At 32.2% G+C, this 19,749-nt stretch overlaps 1 protein-coding gene across 3 annotated transcripts in view; it reads right to left on the bottom strand.

Annotated features, from left to right (window-relative positions):
- The window catches only part of fs(1)h (female sterile (1) homeotic), a 107,088-nt gene that overhangs the window by 27,703 nt on the left and 59,636 nt on the right, over positions 1-19,749 (bottom strand). For 2 of the 3 annotated variants that reach the window (XM_085824069.1, XM_085824070.1), the window contains exons 9-11: positions 18,314-18,352; positions 6,205-6,297; positions 5,376-5,477 (exon numbers count right to left, since the gene is read on the bottom strand). In XM_085824069.1, the coding sequence (XP_085680195.1) occupies positions 5,376-5,477; positions 6,205-6,297; positions 18,314-18,352 (234 nt within the window). The remainder of the gene's footprint in view (positions 1-5,375; positions 5,478-6,204; positions 6,298-18,313; positions 18,353-19,749) is intronic. The other variant, XM_085824071.1, reaches the window with a different exon arrangement.

Here is a 19,749-nt window from a genome sequence, read left to right as displayed (position 1 = left end):
AAACAATATGAAAAAAAAAAAATCCTCTAACAAGTGAAGCTTTGCCAGACATCAAATGCAGGAACCCTACCTGGATCTCGCTATGTTGTGATATGATAATAAAAGAAATAAATTTAGCTAAAACAATCAAGCAATTTTAGAAAATCAAAAACGTCAAAATTGCAAAAACAAAAAGAATCATAATTAAATGGAGAGCATTTTAAAAACAACTACACTCTTGAACTTAATGGAAAGTACAAAGTTAAAATGCTGTTTAAAAAAAACACGGAGTTCAGGGAATTCAAAACAAATTATGCTTCAAAGGTTGTACTCACAGATTCATTTATGTAAGGATACAAATTACTCATATTAAACTTAGACTTTTTATGTGACTATGGGGAACTGGGTCACATGACTGAAGTCAAGAATGAAAATTAAGAGCAAAAAGGGACATACTACATCCCAAACCTTTGGATTTATCGCCCTAAGAAAAGCTTGACACCTCTGATAGCAGAGTTTAATACTTTGACTATAATGTCACATGTTCAATGCTTCGATTATACTGTCATGTGTAATTCAATTCAATGTAATGGTTGCATAATTAAAAAGAACTTGTTTTCAATTAATGGTACATTTCTGAAAACATATTTATGCTTTTACAGAGCATGTCAAACAGGTTTACCAAATGATATCAATTCATCCTAACCAATGGCAGCTACATAGAATATTATGGAAAGAATCAATAAATGGTGCAGTAAGTTGAGTTATGGAACAGTAAGTGTGCTCTATAAGCATGAGAACATTATGTCAGCTTACTATACAAGATAAATGTAGAAATTTTCCATTCATAGCTACAAAGTGATTTTCAAATGGTTGATGGGCCAACAGGTCCAATTCATGGCAAAAAAAGTTACAGCATGAGTTGAGATTTTTTGAAAAACAACTATGACACAGCACAAATGGCAAAATTTCTGAGCTGGGAATTGATGATGATGATGAATATGCATTTCAGTGCACAAATTACGTTTCAGCTCTTGGTGTTTCTTGGAAATCAGATGAGGAATATTAGGTGAAATTAGAAAACGAGCGTGAAATTACCAAAAGGCAGTCAACAATAGTGAGAATCTTTCACCCTCCTGGTTTATTGGGTCCAATGATAGCTAATGCTAAAATATTTCTTCAGAGACCTATGGTTGATGAAGCTCAAATGGGATGACATTCTACCCAAGAAAGAAGACAAGGAATGGTGACAGTTTTTCTCTGTACTGCAAGATATATGTAACTTGGAAATTAATGGATGCATTTTTGTTACAGAAGCAATTGTTATTGAGTTGCATGGATTTTGTGATGCCCAAGTCAACTTACGGGAGCTATAGTTCATTACAAATCTGTCTCCAAATGTGGTGAAGCATCAATAAGACTTAGTAACAAGTAAATTGTGAGTTTCTCCTATAAAGCAAGTTACCATACAGAGATTAGAATTACATGCAACAGTTTGTGAAATTAACATTTCAAGTAATAGCTCTGAAGCTTAATTAAATAATGCATTTTTTAGAGCGACTCCATAATTGTCTTGCCTTGGCAGTAAAAAGAGCCCCGATTTTTAAAAAACGTCTATTGCCAATCGAGTTGCGGTGGTGCAACAGACGTTGGATGTGCAGCAGTGGCCGCACCTTCTATCACACAAACTCCAGAGGACTCGACTCCGTCAAGCTTATTCAAAGTGAACTACAGTAGAAGAGCCCTGGTTTCCTGCTGAAGGATGAATATCCATCTAAAGTGACTCCTACTGAAGTTTCTGAGAAAGACTTCCCTGATGAATTTTAAAAATTTAATGACTCTAAAATTTCACTTAATACAAAATTCAGTTTTTAATATAAGAGTAATGATGTTAATTTTTTACTTGAGTAATAACCTTATACACTTTTGCATATGTTAGGTTTTGTTTACAGGTTCTGCAATAAGTGCAATGCTAAGAACAAAATTAGAGCTCCACTTAGAACTCCGAATCAAAATCATTCAAGAACAAGAGTTTAAAAAAGAATTACCTAGTCTACCAATAGATGGTAAGGTGGTTCCAAATTCTAAGTTTATACTCCTTTTTAGATAGTGAAAATATTTTGTGGATAGCAGACAGTAAGTATAAATTTGAAAGGAAACTTCCTATAATTTAGCCAAAAAATCATAGATTAACAGTCTTAATAACAGAGAAAAACATGCACTTTGGACATCAAGAATTACTGTGATTTTTAGATAACAATTTTGGTCTTAAGAGTGGTTGTAACCTTTGTAGGAGGAAATCAGTCCATGAATGTTTGATTTATTAAAAAAAAAAGTCTCTTGTGGAAAAACTCATAGCCCACTTACTGCAGGGAAGAGTAAAACCAAATGTTCCATTCAGTTATGTAGGAGTCGATTTTTGTGGGCCATTTACGAAAAAATACAAAAATCAGAAGTTTGGAATTCTTAATAAAACATATTTAAACAGGCATGTATGTCTTTTCCGACAACACAAGGAATTTTGTTGGAAGTTTTTTAGAATTGAATAAGCTAATCAACAAACCAGACGAGAAGTTATGTAATTATTTTCCCTCTTTTTTTAATTAAAAACACAGGCAATTAATTCTCCATGTACCACAAAGTATCATGAAACTTACAGAAGTAACGACAAAACACAATACAGAAAAATTAACAGTAAAGGATAACATTTAAAAAAAATTATGAAGGATTATTTAATTTAGAAAAATAGTCAAAGGCACTTCTCTCACAAATAAACTAATTAAAATTCGGAGGGCAGTTAATATTTTTAAGCATCACTTTTGAGATCTTTCAAATCTAGTGATCTAACTTAAATCTGCTTAGATAACTTTTAAAGTTTCCATGACCAGCAACGAATTGGGGCATTATATAACTTGTAACAAAATGACAACATGACAATCTCATTTTGATGGAAGGGAAAAATCTCACAGTTAAACTACATTTAGAACTAATTTATTTTTGAGTCTATGACTCCACAATACTTTCATTCATGATCTTATTACAAAAGGATTTACGGATATTGACATAAATGTCAATTCCAGGATTGGTGGCAGTCTTTACAAGAAAATCAGCACGTTCATTCCCAACCATACTCATATGTCCACGAACAAATGCAAAAGCAACCTAAATGTTTTCAGCTTTCAGGTTTTTAAGTTATCTTTGAACCTTGATGATTATGTTATAATAAAAAATAGATTTTAGGATCTCCAAGGATGAAAGGAAATTAGTACAAATGAGATAGTTTGAAACATCACTATTTTATTCAACAATGCATTTGATGGTGAAATTTAAACACAAAAGGCCAGCCATAAAAACTATGCATTCATCTTGAAGATATCATCTGCAAAGACTAAAGTATCACAGCAGGCAAGAATTTTAAGCTTTGAGAGATCATTAATAATACTCTTCTAAAAAGTAGGTACAGAAACTGAGCCTTGAGGGCTCTTTCAAGGTAACAAATTACAAAAGCCGAGTTAAGTTGCCATCTGAGGCAGTCCTATCATTTAAAAAGCCAGCAGCAAGTGAAAAAAATATTTATCCGCTTTTTTTAAGAAGGTTGAAAATGGAAAGCTACCACACGCATTATCAGAGGCTCCTTTTACAAGAAATTCCAAAACAGTGTGCAAATTTTTTCTTTTTACATCTCTGAAAATTTCAATCAAATTTCACTCCTCTGGGGTGTAAAAATGTACTGATTAACAAAACAAAACAACAACAACAACAACAACAAAAAGTGCTCAGATACCAGCAAATGCTGTTGACGAAAAGTTTTTCCAAGCATTTACCTAGAGCAAAAGGTAAACTATACATCCAAAGTTATCCAAATGAGGAAAGCTAAGACTCATTTCCTTTAGAAATAAGTATCACCTGAGCAAATTTCTAAATATATGGGGAAAAAACATCCAGACATACTCTAAAAGTTTATGAAGAAGAGATGGAAGAAACTGTTTAATAATCTATTTTGATATTGGATCAGGTCCACATGATTATTTGCCCATTGAGGGCATTGATTAGGCTTTCATTCTTCTACATGCTCCTAATCATGGAGGACTCTGGGAGGGAACTATCAAGTCTGTCAAACATCATCCGAGATGGATGGTGGGAAATTTGAAATTAGCACTGAAGGAATGTTTAGCTGTAATTGTCCAAATTGACAGTATACTTAATTCATGGCCACTATATTTTATGTCATCTGATTAGGATGACTCTGATATATTAACACTTAGTCGATTGGAACATCAATAACTGTATTAATCGAAATTAGCATTTTAAATGCAAATTAAGGGGGATTCCCAATTCATGGAATTGGTGAAAAAATGTAGACAAATTTTAATAACTGATGATAAAACAGAAAATTTTCACTATGATAACAATGCCCCATCATTAATCAACTTACAGAAGGCTAAATCTGCAATATGGTTCTAAATCCAAAGAATATCGCTACCAATAGCAAAGAAAGTGAAAGGGAGGTTACTGAAAACAAAAAAATTTCATTGACAATTTAGTAGAAATTTTCAATGTCGCAATTACAGGTTGTTTTAAACAATGGAACTTTGTAAGTGAACAAGAAATTATCTATAGAAATAGAAGTCTTGATTCCATAAAGGTCATGCTTCATTATTTCATACTTTTAATTCTATAATTTCTACGTCATCTTACTAAATTTAAACTGATGATCTAATATGCAGAAAAATTCCAAATCTGGAATCACGCTAAGTCTAGTTCCTAGAGGTCATAATGTTTTGTTTTGCTAACCAAAGCTTGCTTTGAATTCATTGCAAACAAGCTATTCTGGTTAAGACTATTCCGTAAGAGAAATATATGTCAATTTCTTGTTAGCTGGTTTTTAACATTAAAATTAAGGTATACAATAAAACTAAGAGCTTCTCAAAAAGAAAGAAAAACACCAGCCATATTTTCTTCCATAAAGTTTTCGGAGGGTTTTGTTTTGAAATGAGCAAATGTTCCTTGTTGCACTTTCCAATCCATCATATGTCTGGTATGGTGAAGGAAGAAATAAGCCAAAATATGCCAATATTTATTTTGGCCTAATATATACAACATGGCTTTAACAGAAAAATAAAGAATTTCCAATTTTATTTATACATATGTATTGATTAAAAACACTACATTTATATTTTGACGTTCTTTTTAATTTAGAGTAAGGCAATTTTAGTACACATTTTAAGTAAGGATTCAGCTATTACTGACATAATAATTAAAATTAGAATTTGGTCAAAATTCCAAACTATTTCCAAATCAAAATTCTTCCCCAAGAAAGTGAAACATTCAGAGCGTACATAGATATTTCTATGTACTCACTAATTCTTTAAAATATATAAACACACATAACTTACTTTTACAGTTCCCAAGTCCATTGGATGTTTTATAACTTCGTGATAATCAGGTAAATCAAGAAGTTGTGCATCTACTGGTTTATAAAAAGGCCAAGCATAACCCTGAAACAAATACAAAGATACTTAAATGCTCATACATATTAAGCTAAACTAAGGAAATTATCATTGTATATATAGATCTTAAAGACAGCCTCCCCCAATGTGGTTAATATATGATTTCTAAGAATATGCAACTTCATAATTATTATTCAAATGTACTTAGATAATTATGATATTGTTACAGTAACCCAATCTGAAAATCATAAAAGCACATAACATTATCAACACTTAGCCCACCTGCAAAAAGTTTTAATATGCAAAATATACAAGTTTATTTTAAAAAATGTTTTACAATTTTCTAGAATTATTTCCATGAAATCTTGATAATATTAGAATGGCTACATTATGTATGAATATTAATACAATTGTAATTATTATTGGTGTTTACACAGCTTATAAAAACTTTCGTATTTTTTCTGCATGTAATAGTATATTTTGGTGCTCACCGAAAACTTCTCTAAATTTATTTGACAATGTTAAACTAATATTGCTAATATCCTGTATTTCTCTCTGCACTTTCTTTTTAAAATTATTTTACAAGCATTATAGTTCATTACTTGATAATATTATATATCGTTCACTATTGAAAAATATCACAAATGACTCTACTGCAGACAAATTAATAGCAAAATATTTTATATTACCAAAAAATATACAACGGTATGAAAAAAAATCAGTTAAAATTTTTTAAATTCAGCTAAAAATATGTGGGAGGGGAAAAATTACTTACAGCATGCTTCTTGGCAAAAAGCTCTTTTAATACTGTATTGCAATACTTCATCTGTTCAGACATCCGCCCTTTCTTTGGCTTTACACTTGGTTGCTAAATATATAAATATTTTCGTCAGCATTATCTATTAATAATTTTATAGGAAATACTAATTTTTTGTCTCAAGAGAAGGAATGATTTTTGAATGAATGTTATATTAATAACATTTGAGTGTGTTCACTTATAATCATAATGCAAATAATAAATTGCTTCCTTAAGTTTTCAAGAAGTTAAGATTTACAAATGAATATACTGCTTACAACTATAAGATGAACAAGAAAGAACAAGGTGAAGATCAGTGAAATATTAATCAGTAAAAGACGTTTTCTAAATTTAAGGATTACTAGCAGAGACAACATATCATGAAATAACCATGTATTGAAATTAAAAGGATTTTTCTTTTGTCAACTGACATATAAAATACCTAGCACTATTTCTGAGAAAAAATACAGTAGTAGTGAATTTAAAATAGAAAATGAACAAGAGATTTAAGATAAAAGATGTAACACTTAATAAATGCCAATTATCAGAATTTTAGTCAGTCAATCACACTTTGACATTGATTCCATTCTTCAGAAGAGGAGAAAATAGGTCTACGATTATTATCTCTGTGATATGAAAATTACTGAAAATTAGCAACCAGAAAATAATTGCTCAATTAAAAATTAAATAAATGTTTCATCACTAAAAGGTTAATCTCAGAATTTTCTTATTTCATATATTAGATAACAGGGTCACATCAAAGAATGTCATCAAAGATTTACCTAAATTTAAATGTAAAGGATACAAAGGGCTTTACTTATTGATATAGTCTACCCATGGTCAAAATAACTACAACCTTTAGGGCAGAATATTTCAAACTCAAATATCAGAGTTCTTGAGACCTGAAGAGTCCGGAAGTTGGCAAGAAAGATCGCAGATAAAGTTTTATTTTTAATCAAAGAAAACGTGATCTATAACCTTTCTTAACTGTACCCCGTTTTGTAAAAATATTGTTTTATTTTCTAAACTAGCTAAAAGATATAAAATACTAACAGGATGACACTAATATAGGTTATTTTACAGGCACATTCCTAAATCTGAAATCAAAATAACATTTCTAAAATTCATACTTGCAACTTTAAAACACTAAATTATCTACTCCATTTTCCTGATTTAATTCCTTGACAAGATTCCCCCCTTTTTTGGGCACTATATGAAAAATGTTTTAAAAGTAATAAAATGAATACTTTTGTTGAGGTAAAAACTAATCATTAAAAAGCAAATATTAACAGCAATTTTAATTTTGATCTTTCAAAGGAAATCCAAATCCATGAACTTTTTTAATACAGTATTCCTTCTTCCCCCCCAAAAGGAGGCAATGAAATTATAATAGTTTCTAGATAAAGTATCATAAATGCTATCTTTAACTACAGAGTGTCTTAAACGGTCGTTGCCAAACTTAATATATTAGTCTGTAATACCAAGAGAAACAGAATTTACATAAGAACTTGTGTCCAAAAAAGTAAATGGCGACCACTAAAGGCAATGTTCGCAGGCTTATAGGAGAGTGAGATGTTTGTTCATTTCAGGCAAGGATGTTGCAGGAGAAAGATAATTCCTTTTACTAACTCATTTCTTTACGGACACGTTCTGTGGAAAGAGTTTTGCCAGATATAACGGTTGACGCTCCAGCAGCTACACACTGAAACATCTGATTTAAGCTTGATAGAGTGCCTGCATATTGCAGCACTATGTGGGAATATCGGTTGGAATAATATAGGCTGGATTCGCAAATGCGGACCAGTTGCATGGCCACCATGATCCCCAACCTGGTATTCCGCTGGATTTCTACCTTTAGGGTTACACGAAGTCAATGATGTACAAGGCAAAAAGAGCACTGGACATGGATTTAATTGCCAAGATAGTGGAAGCAGCTTAAATGGGTCCATGAATCCATGCGCCAATGTTGTGAAGCATGCATTGCAAAGAAAGGAAGGAATTTTGAACATCTGTGATTAAGCCATGTTCTTTAATAAAAGTCATATTAACACCTCTTTCAACATCCTTTCTTTCTTCCCCTCTATGCTTGCAAACACAGTTTGCATTTTTGGAAACAAATTCCTACGTAAATCTTGTTTGTCATGTTATGATAGACCAGCATGATAAGTTTGGCAATGATCTTTTGAGACACCCTGTATAAATTAAAAAGAAAGAAAGAAAACTTAATTAGTAACATAAAGATACCTTTAAATTTTATCTATTTACAGTGAAAGGAATTCGTACATTTATGTAACTATGGCTGCTTTTTATAAACTAACTCAATTACAAAAAAGGGACAAACTGACATTCCCCCCAACAAACAAATTTATTTTTAAGTATCAAATTTTATAATACGAAAAGCTCAGTAGTTTCAAAAATAATTTTAAAAAAATTAATAAAAGGACTATGCATAACATAGCATCTTTCAGTTTTTAAGCTTATCTGATGCCTTCCCATTCCTTTTCACTACTTAATGAGAATAATCATTCTTCCAATTGTATTAACTACTTCCCCTAGGAAATAAAATGTTTTCATATACAGATAGCCCTCCTACAACACGGTATCCTGTAACACAGTTTCGCTATAAGATGAATCATAAATTAAGAGAACCTTCCTACAACATGGCATCCTATAACATGGTTTTGCTCTAACACAATAAGAAAAATTCACCAAGAAATTTAAGGAACTCCACATGACATTGTCCCATATTTGAGCAAAGCACCAACATAAGAAAATGGTGGCTGAAATATATGCCAGATTCGTAGAGTCTAAAAAAAGGGGGGGGGCTCTGACTCAAATCTTAGTCAGAGAAATTCTGCCTCCTCACCTCTCAGGGTGCAGGGATAGTCTCAGGCAAACTTGCAGCTTGCGTGTGATGGGTACCTGCATAAATAAAAGTTTAAAAATTCGATAAAAAATTCGATCGCATGTTTGTTTGTATCAGTTCTTTGTGAAGATTGAACCGTAAGATATAGATGATATCACTTGACAAGCATACGGTAGATGTAAAAGTAACAATATTCATAACGTGGAAAGAGTAGAGTTTCACACTGAAATGCCAATTGAAGGAGGTGGAAGTAACATTCCTATTTCCCGCCTTTTTAAGTAAACCTTTCCAAAATTTTCAACCTTTTAAAAGTTAACACATAAGAATTCTTGTTTTGTAAGTCATGCCAGTTGCCTTCCAAGATTTGGTTCCGATAAAAACAAAAATCCTCAGGAAGACGAGCCATATGTTAGAGACCAACCATTAAATTTTTAACCGGTAACAAGTGAAAATCGTTTCCTTCCATAACTGTCAAAGTAGAGCACAACAGAATCACTAACCAGTCACAAAAGACCAAAGCCATCAGATAACAATGAAAGAACACTATCGCAGAAGATGAACGACACTGGGTTAGAATGAGGGCTCCAAAATGCACAACTTGAACGTTCGGCTTCCAAAATTCGAATCCGCATCTACATGGCCTGAAAACAAAAGCGTCTCACGCCGCTGGTTGTCAGTCTGCGTGGAGCCTCCGTATGTTAAAGAACAACTTTTTTGCATTAAGTTTTAGTCTCAAAATATGTCCAATAAAGATAAAAAAAAAAACTTTTACAGGGTTCGTGGGCATAAATTTAATTAAAAAAATAAGCACCTATAAGCACTTTTCAAGCACATTTTAAGGAAAAAATAAGCACCTGTCTAATTACACTATACACAACTGCATAACCTTAAAAATTAGATTTGTAATTTAAAATATGAGCAATGCAATATTTATTAAGAGAATGAGCATTACCTCAACCATGGAAAACAATTAACTTTTTCTTAAATTTTAAATGACAGTTCAATTTACAGAATTAGTTTACAATGAGAGAAAAAAAACTATGCAGAACTAAACTATATTACAAGATTTAATGATGAAATTTCAGTTCAAAATAGAGAAAATAAATAATAATAAGCCATATTAATTGTATTTGTTTGGCACCTAATAATAAATACAATTTATTTTTCCACTCATATTAATATTTAAATAATTTAACTTAAATCAAAATTCTGAACATTTTCTAAATTTTCATTGCATAACAGTTTGTCCTTAACATATATCCCTGGCAAAGTAATTTAAGTAAAAAAGTGGCACATTTCTGAAATCGGAAGACAGGAAATTGCTTCATGCAGTCATCCTTTAACTGTAAAAGCTTAATTAACCCGCATACTTGGAAATTGCCGAATATTCCGGATAGTAACTGGAAAAAGAGGAGTGGGGGAGATTGTAGCCGTTCTTTGGATTTCTCAGCTAAATAAATGATTTTGACATTTCGATATGTGCATCATATACAAATAGATCAACGGAACTGAGAAATATTCTGCTTAGAAAGCACAGTAAAACTCTTTTAAGTGTTCATAAACAAATCTCAGACTGAACATCAAAATTAATTATCTCTGCAAAATACCGCAAACGTTATTGCGCAATACGTACCGCGTAATTCTTCCACATGTGATATTACGCAATCGGAATCAACAGCTGCCGGTATTGGGAGAATAAAGAACTAAATAAAGGAAAAGAAAGAGACTTAACCTTTTACACGCCAATGTTCCATAAATGAAACATCGAATTTAAAATTCCATAAAAAACACAATTTTATTAATATTGCTTTGTATAAATTATTACATGGAGAGTAAATATTGATTGATGTTTTAGTAGCAATATAATTCTTCTAAAAGAAAAATTATCTTGATAAAAATATTCATTATTTCACCTTTTTTCCTTCTTTTCTATGAGCAAAGTTCAGAAATTCATATAAAATTAAAAATTCAACAAATGTTTTTAAAACTCAATGAGGATATTTAAAAAGGATCATTTTATGCATAGACAGTAAGTTATCATAATAAGATGATGATTATTTTTTACTCTGAGGTAAGAAATGTGGATGTTCCAGAAATGTAACATTGGCGTATAAAGGTATATTTTTTAACATGATGAAATTACTTTGATTGCCGTGAATAGAGAGGCATGGAGAAAGATTTTCCAAATGTGAAAAGTTTCAGTACGTGTGGAAAACAGATGTTTATGACTGTTAATCTGTTTTCAGCTCCCGTATATCCCCCTCCTCTCCTTTCACGCATTCCCATAAGGGTTTGAAGTGAGTTACTCAAAGCTGCTAGAGAAAAGCATGTGGCGTTTCTCTATAGGCTAGATGCTAGAGGTTGTTTATGACTCATTGAAAAAGGCGTATATTTTGGAGTGTGGATTTCATTATTTTCCCATTGTTTGCATTTTTTTCCCCCCATTTCATGAAGATGGCTCATTCAAAACTATGCTGATAAGATGGCTCATTCAAAACCATTTCAGTCTATTGAAGAAGCATTGGAATATTTTTATACATTATCAGATGATGAAGAGTGTATTGATATTTGTCTGCTGCCTCCAAAAGAAACTGTATGTTTGACAGATGAGGAAGATGTAAATGAAGATATTTTTGAGCCTCTTCTGCCAGCGGATGTATGTGGAAAAATCGAATTTTCTAATAAAATAGATGATGATGAAATATCTCAAGAAATTTCATTCAATCCTCAAGAACCTTCGTCTTCAAAGGGAAGGAAGAGTTTAAAGCGAAAACTAAATGCAAAAGAGAAAAACATTGAACATTGGTGGGGAAAAATTTAAATTTTAACAAAAGTCTAAAAACTGGCAGCATTGAAAATATTTGCGAAGTGTTTCCTGAACTACTTACTTTATCTCCAGTTGAAAATTTTCACAAATTCCTAACTAGAGAATATTTGCTGCATTTAGCAAATATGACAGGTCTTTACGCAATGCAGAAAGGAGAAGTTTTAGCTGCAGATGAAAACGTTATTGGACAGTTTTTTTTATTACTGTTGTTTAGTGGGTATCATGGAGTACCCGGCGAAGATTTATACTGGAGCACTCAAGAAAATTTATCTGTCCCAGTAGTTTCTCTGTGATGCCAAGAAATAGATTTCGAAAACTGAAAAAATATTTTCATATTATAAATAATACCATGTTGGCATTAGAAGATAAAACAGGAAAGGTTTTTCCTTTTTATGAAGAACTGGAAAAAAACTTTCAACAATTCCGCATCTTCCAATCCTGCAGTGTGAATTATTTGTTACTTATTTCTACAACTATTTTCCTTGTTTCAGTATAAATTGCTAACAATTAATGTAGAATTCTTTTATAAATTCTTGCTTATCAACTATGTAATTTTTGTTTTAATTTATTACGAAAACTTTTTTCTGTGGAAGCTTTATCTTCTAAGAAATTTTGGTGGAGTAGCTTTTCGGTTATAAAGGAGTAGGCTCCCTATTTTTCTGCTTAATCTATGTTGCTTCCGAATAACGTTGACAAATTCACTTGCTAATACTGAAAAAGTGCAGACAAAAATGAAGCTTCCAATTAGAAAGTCGATAATCATGTTTTACAAAAATCATGTAAAAAAACTGTTTCCCGCCAATGTTCCGTTTATGGAACGTTATAAATCATTAAAAATTTTTCTCATAATTCTTATATTTGAGTTTTAAAACGATTTTTCACAATAAAATGTTTATTTTACTTTCGCATCATAGTTTGGCGTGTAAACGGTTTTAACTAATCTGGGGTGTTTCTGATTCTAATTTTCAACAGACTGTGCTAAATTTCCGGAATAGAATCAATCTTCGCTTGGGTTGGGTAGACCGCAAAAACTTTTAGTCCTATTCAATTAAGATTGGACAGTGACCAAAAAAAAAGTTCGCTGCTTCAATATTAGAGATTTTTCGGAGAAAGGGGAGAACCTACCAACCTCCGTACTGTATAATGTATTGGGGGGGGGAAATATTTTGTCTATTCGATTACTTTCCTTTTATTTAAGCCATTCCGAATATTATTCCTTAGAAAGCTAATCTGCATAAAAACACACCCATTTTTGGAAGTTTATCTATACTTCAGCAGTTACTGCAACTACATTATTATAAATATTCATGCATATGCTCATAATATAAGCATAATGATCATAATAAACACGAATATGAACTGACCATGCGGAACGAGAATGCAAATTATTAAAGTCTTGATAGAAATTCAAACGTGTGTAGTATTTGGGTGGGAGGAAAAGAATACCGAATGTACCGGAATTTTCTACTGTTTTCCCAATTCTTTGACCAATTGAACGACGTGCACCTGTCTGTACTCTCGAGCGCACCATAGGTTAAGTTAATGCAGAGAAAGGGGGGAAAAGCAATTTCCGGGAGTATGATTCACCATCTGACGTTGCATTATAAGAAAGAAAAGTTGTTTATTTAGTTTCAGCTTTGGTACAGGGATAAAATGCACGTTCATTAAAAAAAAAAGGATTAAAAAAATCACTAAAAGGAAAAAAAAAAGGCACTAAAAGCAAAAAATAAGGGCTTTAAAGAAAAGGTAAGCACCTATAAGGGCCTTTTATTTTATTTTCAAATATAAGGACTTATAAGCACTTATAAGGACCGCTATGAACCCTGGTAAAGATAATGGAGTCAACCCAGATTTTGTGGCAAGTAAAGGCTGGTTCGAAAATTTCAAAAAGCATTTTGTTATTCACTGCATAAGAATTCAAGCAGAATCTGCATCAGCTGATTCTGAAGCTGCTAGGACGTTTCCTGAAAAAATTAAAAATATTATAGAAGAGCAGGGATACACAGCAGATGCCATTTTCAATGCCGACGAAACTGGGCTGTGGTGGAAACAAAATGCCCAGTAAAACCTTTATATTAAAAAAAAGGGGGGGAAGAAGGTGCCAGAACTTTAAATGAAGAAAAATATTCTGAAAGTGAAAGAGATCTCATTCCACTGAAAAAACATTCCCGACTGAGCAATTACGACAAAGAAATTATATTAAAATTGTGTTAAATTAAAATATTTTTTTATTTTGTGTTGTACATAAATTTCTATTTTTAATAAAAATATTAGTTATTTATGTAGAATTTTAAAAAATACTTGGTTTTAACAAGTTTTCGGAACGTAACCTCCCTTTTTGTACTGCCCCTGGGTCTCGTGCAACATGGTTTCACACAACACAACATTTTCTAGGAACCTATCTACCGTGTTATAAGCGGGTTACTTGTATATATATAACTCAAAATAATTGAAATGATACAAATAATGAATGAAAATTGCATATATAAAGCATACAACTCCTTCTTAATAGATAACTACTAATAATTCGGAACTCCAGGTTCTCTACACTTCAGTACAAATAACACAGACCTACAAAATTTTTGCTTGTTAAATGGAATGAATAATTCTTACATTTTCTTACTGATCTCAAATGATAATAAAATTTTTCCGTCAACCAAGATATCTTAGTAACAGATAAACAGCAACAATGGAGACCAATTTAAAAAAAACTGCGCCACAGAAAAAAAAAAATTATTTAATTCTCAGGTATTTATATATTATTCTATCGGCCATGAAACGGTCACCGAGCAGCCCAATTTTACACCAGTTATGGCTAAGCATGGCATAATAACACACTCATAACATGTGGGCTTTTGTTTATTATAATGACCGATTATCAATACGCCATGTTTTTTTATGACCAAAGATATTAAGTTACTGTGTTTTTCACTTGCCCTTCGGGAAGGGGAAAAATGATTAAAATTTTGAACCCGACTTCTACAAATCAACAAGCAGCGGATTCCCCCCCCCAAGTTATAGGATCCTATCACAAAAGAAGATATGTATTAATAAACATATGATTAGTGGAATATGGCTGATAAAACAGTTATAGATGGAAACGGTCACTGTGGGAAGTTTGTATACACAGCATTCTAAACAAAGCTTCAGGTAAAATTGGAAGGCCTAAAAAATAGTAGAAACTGACGAAAACCTTTTTAACAAAGCATAAAAACAAAACAAGTTGATATTGATTTGAATGCTTATTAAGAAAAGACGTATCAACTCCTTCAGAACCTCATAAGCAACTCTGGCAGGATCTCTGTCAAATGTAATGGTTCGTGAAGCCAGCCTTCATGGTCAACAAGATACCATATGAAATGCCCATTTTTAAAATCGGCATAAATTACATTTTTGTAATCAGCATTTAAGGAATAACTGTTAACCAGTGCAATCTACACAACATTTTAAAATGTCAGCACATAATACTAAAGTTGAAATATACACAGAAGAGTCAAAATGTTATGACCACCTACTCAATAACGCACTGCACAACCTCTGGCCTGCAAAACAGTTTTAACTTGCCTTGGCATGGATGCCACAAGTTCTTGGTAGATGAATGGAGACAGGTTGTACCAAATATCTAAGCAGCAATAACACAAAGTCAAGATATTCCGACATGGTGGTGTCTGAGCTCTGACCTGCCATCTGAAATGTGCTCTATCGGGTTAAGATTCGGCAAGATAGGTAGGTGGGCGGGACATCAACTGAAGTCATATCTATGCTCTTCAAACCACTCCAACACTATTCAAGCCTTGTGACACAAGGCTTTGTCCTGCAGGAAGATACCATTTCCAGTTAAGATGACAGCCACCATGTAAGGGTGCAAAGTGATCTGCAATAACACTAAGATAGTACACAGCTTTCACGGTCTGTTCTACCACAACTATTAAAATAAAAAAGGCACCCACGAGAACATCTCTCAAAGCATAATACCACAACCACCAGCCTGTGTATGATTTGCTGTAAAGAGGAAAGAAGCAAACTGTTCAACTGGGAGACGGTGTACCTTGACACGAGCGTCAACATGATGAATGAGAAATTGTGATTCATCTGACCAGGCAACTGTCTTCCACTTATGCATGGTCCAGTCTCAATATTTCTGAGCTAACAGTAGGCATAAGTGAGAATGATGCTTGGTCAATAGAAACACATGAGTGGGACATCTGCTCCACAGTTCCATTTCCGACAGTGCTTGCTGAACTAAGAACTACGAACAATTGAACTTGGACCTACATTGTATTAGGCTGTCAGCCAAGCCACTGTCTGGCACTGATTTTGCTATAACAAGAGGGACAGTCTCTGGCATCCTTTTTCTTTGATGATGTGTGGATGTATAACACCTTGGCATCTACTGCTGGTTTCACCATGATTTATCCATTTTACATAAACACTAACAATGGCAGATCATGAAAAACCTACCAGTCATGCAGTTTCAGAGATGCTTGTTTCAAGTCTTCGAGCCATTATGATCTGCCCTCTATCAAATTTGTGTAAATGAACAGCCTCTCCCATCACAAACATATATAAGTGCAAGAAAGATTCCTTACCTTCTTTAGCAGAAATTATATACCATTCCCACTTAATCATGTGCCCTCTACATTATTCAAACAAGTTCATTGTAAATGTGGGGATGGTCATAATGTTTTGGCTCGTCAGTGTATATGCCATTAAATATTTTTAAATATGAAAGAAAATGGATACTGTATTCATTTTTCCAAAATATAAAGTTGCCACTTAAGGAGCAAAAAGAGGTACCTTTCTGAATGGTCAAATTATTTACAGTTATTACAATTTAGAAAATATTTTTAAGTTTCAGTTTATTTAGAATAATTTTTAAAAAGACAATTTACTCTGATTATTCATTTTACATTGCTTAGAATTGCATTTGTGAAATTATGTCATCTTGACATATATTTCACACATTAGCACCAAGTTTGAATAATCAATTGCACATAAATCGTAGAAAGATATCAAAGGGAAAGCAATTCTTTAACTGTGTTATCCTAATACAGTAGAAGTTCAGAAATCTGCAAAGCTTGGGACCAGAGGTTATGCGGATTTCAGGACAGAAAAGATAAATTATAATATTCAGACTAAAAGTGCAAAATAAATAAGGCGTATTAGATACATTTAATTAAATTATTATATACATTATTGCAATAACTTATTATATGCGTTAAATTATTATTACATATATAAATTGATTATGTTATTCATTGTATTATAAATACACAGCATCGAGGTTTGCCAATTTTGCCTCATGCACAGATTTCCGGTTTCGGATTTCGGTGTTAGAATCACTGTTGCTGTAAAATTTCAACAGCTTTTCTTTATTTTTCTGTATATCATACACAATCGTATCGCAATCCCATACGATTCTGCTATAAACTGACTCTACTATAAAATGCACCTGTCTTCACCTTTTGCAGGATTTGCACTTTTTGCATTACCATCAATGCAACGTGTTTACGTTTTTCAACCCTGCAAGCAGTAAAATCATAAGTGTGTTTCTTATGTGTAATTGCATTATAAAAAGGGCTTAAATTTAAAATATTCTTATTTTATCCACAAAATATCCGGATAAATAAAAGGCAGCACTAAATAATCTCGTTAAATAACAAAGCTCAAAAAATACAACATGCATCGTGAACTGAAAGAGAGTTGAGTGAATCGTCTGCTTTCTTACCTCAATGCAGATTAGAGAAGGAAAAACTTTTATCATAATGTCAATAATTTGGTATTTCCGTTATGACTCATTATTATTCGGTAATTATGACGTCATTATTCAGTAAGTACTTTTTCTTCGATATTTCATACTCAATGTTGCAGTTTCCAGAACCTATAAACTGAATGTTTATATTTTGAGAGGCTACGCGGATTTCAGAAGTTGGCGGATTTTCGGTATTTGACTGCACCGACTTTCAAAAAAATAGAGAGGAATTTAACATTTATAACAAAAATCTTCCTTTTCTTTAAATATACAAGCATATTATCAACATATATTTAGAAAAAATTAAAGTGCAAGGAAAGGATGAAATTTCACCAAGCACCTACTTTACTTGAAGAAATTCTTGTACAGAGAGAAGATACTTGCTAAATGTACTTTATAATTTCTATCCAATTTCTGCATTGAAAGAATAGTAAACATACTGCCAATTAAGTAAAGTTTTCCTCCCTCCCCAAAAATTTCATGTTTCAATTATCAAAAAGTTAAATATTGTGTATTACCAATAAACACACCATTATAATCATGCAAAGCAATATTAACACACATACAGGCACAAGCACTACATAAAGTTGTCTCTCAAGTGAATAACAATTACATAAGTTTATTAATGAAAGCTGATCTATACCTTACACAAACTGGTCTCATTATCCAAACACCTATCTCCCTGTAAGAAATGTAAATGACACTATATACTCAAGGCATGGGGACAGACATGAAATATTTAAAATACAATTTACAATCCCAAAAAATTAAGGCACATAAAAGTGACCACATACATACATGGTAAAGTTAGAAGGAAGAAAAAAAACCTTTCAGTGTTTTCTTCTTAAATTTATGCTCTTAGACTTTTTTAATTAATTAATTTTAAAAGTTATTTACTTAATACAGCCTAAAGGGATATTGGGTAATTCAGATTTATAAAGCATACCCATTTTTTAAAGCAAAAAGATTTTTAAAAAATCACACAGCATAATGAAAAGAACTATATCCTGAATATTTTTTAAAGAAAAAAGGTAATAGTGGGATTACATGAAATTATTACTATATACATTTTATCAAAAATGTCTATTAGTATAAAAATAATCTAATTAAAGATTTGAGAATACAGGTCAGCATTTTCTCCCTCATCATCTGGGCATCTGTTTTTTGAACAGGGGAACAGGGGCAAGGGGGTACACATGTATGATTTTAAAGATGTGTAAATGCTGTATATATATGAAATTAGCAAGGTATTCGAGCACAAATTATGGAATATTAAATGCATACTTGCCAACCTATGACACTCAAAAATCAGGAGATTTTTTTAAGAAATCGGGAGATTTTTCACAATGTTAAAAAGACTTTTTAAATGAGGAAAATATAGTTTTTAATAATGAATTAACTTTAAATAGTAACTAATTCTTAAATGCAAGCAACAGAAAAATACCTTACACATAAAAAACATTTTTATTACTTGCATCGTTTAAAAAAAAAAAAAAACACCTTTAATCAGTTTTCGTACAAATGGTATAAACAGTGGCAGATTTTGCTTTCTTTAAGAAAGAAACTTAATAATTTTGTTCATAGCAATTGCCACGTAGGCCTGCTTTCACTAATAATAGTTTTCTAATGTGTCATCACTAATATTAGATCTAAATTTAGTCCTCGTTTTCGCAACAACACTGAAAATCCTCTCACACTCTGCAATACTATGGGGAACTGTCAAGATGGCCAACATAATTCTAGACAGTTCACTCAATTCCATCAGCATCTTTCAGTTTTCCAATTAAACTCCACTGGGTGTCAATCCTAGCTGATTTTATAACTTCATCCAAGTTTTCTAATTGTAAACTGCTGTTATGCAGCTTTTGGACCTGTTTCAATTTTTCCTCCTTTTTAGAACTCCTTTCAAGATAATAATAAATATCAACAATGTGTTCATCCACATTTATTGGTAAAGAAGCAACTCCTTTTTCAGCTGCTAAATTTAAGAGGTGACAGGTGCACTTCATAATCTGCAAATCTGAATTTTTTTTTCTGAAGATGCCTGCAACAACAGTCTTCAAGCCTACCAATACTGAT

This window comes from Stegodyphus dumicola, chromosome 9 (assembly GCF_044657685.1).
Source record: "Stegodyphus dumicola isolate Sdum_Otavi_A_Nest chromosome 9, ASM4465768v1".
NCBI classification, from domain to species: Eukaryota; Metazoa; Arthropoda; class Arachnida; order Araneae; family Eresidae; genus Stegodyphus; species Stegodyphus dumicola.
The sequence above is the reverse complement of the archived record's forward strand: the minus strand, read 5'-3'. Positions and strand labels throughout refer to the sequence as shown.